This window comes from Rattus norvegicus, chromosome 8, assembly GCF_021556685.1.
Source record: "Rattus norvegicus strain SHRSP/BbbUtx chromosome 8, alternate assembly SHRSP_T2T, whole genome shotgun sequence".
NCBI classification, from domain to species: domain Eukaryota; kingdom Metazoa; phylum Chordata; class Mammalia; order Rodentia; family Muridae; genus Rattus; species Rattus norvegicus.
In genome coordinates this window covers 43,955,067-43,961,145 of record NC_141541.1, presented here as the reverse complement: position 1 = coordinate 43,961,145, position 6,079 = coordinate 43,955,067, and the positions used below count along the sequence as shown (strand labels likewise).

The window sequence follows — 6,079 nt, the reverse complement described above, 5'->3', positions numbered from 1 at the left end:
TAATTAACTTAATTTTGCATAGCATTAGCTATATTTGAATCGAAATTGTTCTCATTATACTTTTTAAATTCTGATCTTATTTTAATTTTTTTTTTGCTATTGCTGATTAGAAAGGCTATGGTCTAAATCCAGGGTCTTGTGCTTATAAGCAAATCCACAGTCATTAAGCTATCTCTCCAGTCCTCTCTCGAGTTAAAAATCAAACTAAGATTTTACTATCATAACAAATACATATTCTACTTAAATAAACATACTTTTCTTCAACGTTTTTCTCAGAGCAATGTGGACATCCTTATTCCTTATACTATAGATGAAAGGGTTCAGCATTGGTCCCATAATGGTATAAAAAATGGTAGATACTTTATCTTCATCCTCAGATGCACTAGAAGGCTTAAGGTACATGAACGCTGCAGCTCCAAAGAAAAGAGAAACAGCTATTATATGGGAGCCACACGTACTGAAGGCTTTTGACCTACCTTCTGCAGAATGGATGCTATGGATATTGGAAAGGATCAAGGTGTAAGAAATAAAGATAGTCAGGGTGGGCATTGTTACATTAAAACCCACAACAATAAAAACCACCAGCTCATTGATGGAAGTGCTTGTGCAGGAGAGCTTTAGAAGAGCATTTATTTCACACATGTAATGATCAATGATGTTGCCATCACAGAAAGTCAGGTGTACCATGCTGCCAGTATGCGCTATGGCTTCCACAAACCCCAATACATACACACCTACTGTCATCAACAGGCAGACCTGATGAGACATGGTGACCTGATAAAGCAGGGGCTTACAAATGGCAGCATATCTGTCATAGGCCATTGCTGTCAAAATGTAGCATTCATTAATAACAAAGAAGCAGAAGAAAAAGAGCTGAGTCATGCACTCAGCATGAGAGATGATGTTCTGTTTCACAAAACTCACCAGCATTTTGGGTGTTATGACAGTGGAGTAACAGAAATCAACAAAGGAAAGATTGAAGAGAAAGTAGTACATGGGGGTGTGCAGGTGAGGATTCAAAACAATCAGAACAAGCAAGCCCAAGTTCCCCACCACAGAACATACATAGATCCCCAAGAAGAGGAAGAAAAGAGGCAGCTGAAGCTCTGGCTGCTGTGTCAAGCCCAGCAGAATAAATTCTTTCACTGAAGAGTCATTTCCTAAAGCCATTCTTTCCCGGGTCATTTCTGTGAGAAGAGTAAAAGAAATAACATTACAACAAAATCCAAGCCCTCTCCAACCTACCCTTTTAAAATGAAACTAAGATAAAGAAAAAGAAAGATAAAAATCAAGCTCTTGGCTCTGTTTTCTACATTCTATGGGAGCTAGGGTACAGAAATAACCATAAATTTATGGAAAGTCCTTTCTTTAGGAATAATATTCAGTGCACCAAGGGCATTCTTGTCTGCAGCATCTCTGTTCTGCTTCTACCTTGAAATTCCACCTCCCACTATAGGTACAAGGATAAAATCAAAAGAAAAACTACAGGCACATCAGAGTTTCACTGACTCTGTCAGAGGTGGTTTTGAAAAATGTAATAAAATAACCACATGCATGCATTCAATACTTACCTTTGTGTACACAGACCACAGAAGTGACCTATTGACCTTTCTCCTCTGTCCTCACAGAGGAACAAATGCACATGGCATTGATGAGCTGTACAGTGTATAGACCAGAAAAAATAATGTTTTTTTCTACTGTTACTACATTTGGCTTTCTAGTGATAAGAAAAATTAATTTTGGACTGGAGATCCAGAGCCCTAATTCTTCCTAATTAAGAAAAGCCCGGCACAGGAAGATAACATTCAAGGGATGCCTCAGCTCCCTTAGCAGATACCAGTTATCTCCTCAGTCAACACCCAGTGTCTCCACCACCTGACCTCATCGCCTGACTTCTTTGCCTCCAGCTATCACTGCCTATACCCTCATCTCCCCCTCCTTCATATTTCACAAAGGTCACTCCCCCTACCTGAAAGCCTTAAAAGCTGTAACGTTCATCCCAATAAACGAGACCTTGACAACAAAAAAAAAAAAAAAAGAAAAGAAAAGCCATGGGTTATAGATCATGACCTTTGAAGGGGGTATTGCCCAGAATGTCTTCTCTAGATCAGAAGTTGGTAAATACTATTTATTAATGTCATAATAGATGTCTGGTAATGACCCAAGAGAGTTTTATGAGTCCGTAATTATAGAGATCTAATTAAAATTGGAAAAAACTGTGTTTCCTTGGTGTTTCCCAAGAGATCAGGCTTTGTTGTTACGGTTCTTACAGATTTGTTCAATAATGATTACATTGGCTTATTGGATGTAGCAAGTATTGTTTTGCTTTATTGTTTAAAAATTTTACAGATGTGTTCAGTGTGTTTTGGTCAAGTTCATTCCTGATTTCACTTCCATTCCTCCTCTATCTTCCACTATACCCTCACAACATTTTTTCCCTTTCCTCTCTCTTTTTATAAATGAATAATGTCAACATTTCCAGTAAGTATAAGAGTTTAGGGACATCTATGTGAGTATAAGTAGCCCCTCAGGGACAATCTTCTTGATCAATACCATGTACTGACTTAAACCATGATCAGATAAACAGTTAAAATAAGCCTATACCCCTAGTGAAATAGATACAATAGAAACAGTCATTCAATATCTTCCTACCAAAAGTTTGGGTCGGGGGAGGCAGAATTAATTCTACCAGACTTTCAAAGTAGAGCTAATACCAATACTCCTCAAATTATTCCAAAAATAGAAACAGATGAAAGAGCATTGACAATTCATTTCATGAGGCCACAATCACTCTGATAAACAAACCATACAAAGACTCAACAAAGAAAGAATTAGAGTTCAATTTACCTCATGAATATTGATGCAAAAGTACACCAAACCAAATCTAAGAACATTAAAAATATTATCTACCATGATCTAGTAGGCTTCATCCCAGGAATGCAATGATGGTTCAGTATGCATAAGCCAATAAATATAATCCATCATATAAACAAACTGAAATAGAAAAAAAACAGGATACCCTAATTAGATGAAAAATCCAACACCCCTTCTTGATAAAAATTCTGAATACTAGATTAAAAATTCTGAAAAATTAGGGATACTAAGGACACTCCTAAACAAAATAAAGGAAATTTAAAACAAACCAATAGTAATCATCAAATTACATGGAGACAAACTCAAAGCAATCCCACTAAAATCAGAAAGAAGACCAGGTTGTCCACTCTCTCCATATTTTTCAATACATTACTTAAAGTTCTAGCTAGAGCAATAAGGCAACTAAAGAATGTCAAGGAGTAGATGCACAGAACACATGAAACTCAAGAGGGATGACTAAAATGCCAATGCTTCACTCCTTCTTTAAAAGGGGAACAAGAATACTCTTGGGAGGGCATAGGGAGGCAAAGTTTAAAACAGAGGCAGAAGGAACACCCATTCAGAGCCTGCCCCACATGTGACCCATACATATACAGCCACCCAATTAGATAAGATGGATGAAGCAAAGAAGTGCAGGCTGACAGGAACCGGATGTAGATCTCTCCTGAGAGACACAGCCAGAATACAGCAAATACACAGGCAAATGCCAGCAGCAAACCACTGAACTGAGAATGGGACCCCCGTTGAAGGAATCAGAGAAAGGACTGGAAGAGTTTGAAGGGGCTCGAGACCCCATATGAACAACAATGCCAAGCAACCAGAGTTTCCAGGGACTAAGCCACTACCCAAAGACTATACATGGACTGACCCTGGGCTCCAACCTCATAGGTAGCAATGAATATCCTAGTAAGAGCACCAGTGGAAGGGGAAGCCCTTGGTCCTGCTAAGACTGAACCCCCAGTGAACTAGATTGTTGGGGGGGAGGGCAGTAATTGGGGGAGGATAGGGAGGGGACACCCATATAGAAGGGGAGGGAGAGGGGTTAGGGGGATGTTGGCCTGGAAACCTGAAAAGGGAATAGCAATCAAAATGTAAATAAGAAATACTCAAGTTAATAAAGATTAAAAAAAATGTCAAGGAATTACAAAAGAAAAGAGTCAAAGTATTCTTATTTGCAGATGATATGAGAGTGTAGGGAGCCGTATTGGATTTGGGCCTGGCAGCTTTGTGACTGTATGGCTCAAAGTGGCTACGTGACTCTTGGCTGCATGGCCACAGATGTTCAAGCTTGAAATGACTACCATAAAGCCTTGAGATTGTTGGACAAAAGCCTCTCCCATGAATTTACGGCACAGAAAGATAACTTTCACAGGATGTTTCAGTCTGGGCAAACACCAGATGTCTCCGGCGTCTCCATCGCATGACCTCTTCACCTTCTGCTATCGCTGCTGGAATGCCCTCCTACCTCCATCCTTTGTGTTTCACAAAGGACACTCCCCCTACCTGAAAGCCTTAAAAGCTGTAACGTTCACCCCAATAAATGAGACCTTGACAACAGACCTTTTGCTTGGTCTCCTTCTTCTCTTCACCCCCATTTGACCCACAAGTAGAAGGCCTTTTTAGGACCCTGAATAACTGGACCCGCTGGATGGGTCATGAGAGTAAACATAAGTGACTCTAAAAAGATCTGCTTAGGGAATTTCTACAGTTTATAAACACTTTCAGCAAAATGGCTAGGTACAAGATTAACTAAAAAAAAATCAGTAGCTCTCCTATACACAAGTGACAAATGGTCTAAGCTATAAATTTAAAAAAAAAACACCTTTTACAATAACCTCAAATAATATAAAATTTCTTGGAGTAACTCTAATTAATCAAGTAGAAAGCTTGAATGATTAAAAAAAAGAAAATCAAGTCTCCCTTTCCTGGGAAAGGATGGAAGGGAGGGTAAAAGAGAGAAGAAGGGAGGGAGGGAAAGAGGGAGGGAAGGAGGGAAGGAGGGAGGGAGGGAGCAATGGAACAAATCCTTTCTGGGCCCTTCTAGGTCTTATAAGTTACATGTGCTAACTCTTAGTAGGGGTCAAAATGCATTGTTCTAAATAGGAAACTCTCCATATATCTTAGTAGCTTTCTATGATCTTGAGGAGTCCCATTGTTCTCCGGGATTCAAAATGAGGTCGACTTCCTCAGACAATATGTGCAATGACTCATGGGAGCTCCAGTAGTAGGAGGCATGCCAGCCTTCCTACGTAAATATTAAAATTGAAATAATATTAAAAGCTTAATATGGAGATGCATGTCTGTAATGCCAACACTCAGAAGGTGGAGTAAGCATATCTTTAAGTCCAAGGCTAGCCTTGTCTACATAGGGAGCTCCATTTGAGCCAGGGCTAACTAGGAAGAAAAGCCCTGTATCAGACAAACAAACAAAAAATATTAATGTTTACTAACACACAGTGTGCATAAGGTCAGTGATTGCCCCACCTAATATTTATCACTTATACCCTGTGAGATACCTTGAGTAAAGTGTGAAAGTTCTACAATGCACAATGATCATCCTTGTAGCCCTCACTACACTTTTTTTTCAACACTTCCTGGTAGTGTTTAATAATTGATGTATGCACGGGAAGGTGAAGTCACATGTTGCATCATCTGAATGCTTCTGTTGAGAACTATAATAGAAGTCTTTTGTACAGTTTGGTTTGGCTGTGCATTTAAAAGAGTCATCTAAAATAGAAATGAGATAAGCAGATGTTGCTTTAATAAAAATAATGGTTCACAACTTTCTGGCTCTTTATATGAATATGAGACTATTAATTAACTCTTAGAAGTGAGGGAATGACTAAGTTCAATTTCTGCTACAAACTGAATTTTGGATTAGATCTTTGAATAGCTATGTCAGAAAGTAAGCTAAGGTTTTCTAAATTATTTTTGTGTGAGCAAGCATTTGTGTCATTAGTAAATTCTTTTTAGAAATTTCAAGTTTTGAAGAAATATATTGAAGAAAATATCAGAAGATAGAAAGACCTCCCACCCTCATGAATCAGTATGTTTAACATGGTAAAAAATGATCATCTTACCAAAAGCAATCTAGAGTCAAAGTGTTCTTTGCATCTTTATTCATAATAGTCAGAAACTGTAAACAACCTATATGTCCCTCAACACAGGAATGGTTAAAGAAGATGTAGCATATTTACACAATGGA

At 38.5% G+C, this 6,079-nt stretch overlaps 1 protein-coding gene across 1 annotated transcript; it reads right to left on the bottom strand.

Moving 5' to 3' along the window:
* Positions 1 to 240: 240 nt before the first annotated feature.
* On the bottom strand, positions 241 to 1,185 carry Or8b35 (olfactory receptor family 8 subfamily B member 35). Its single transcript, NM_001000437.1, is given in 1 exon segment — positions 241 to 1,185. A coding segment is annotated over 1 exon segment (945 nt).
* Positions 1,186 to 6,079: the final 4,894 nt, after the last annotated feature.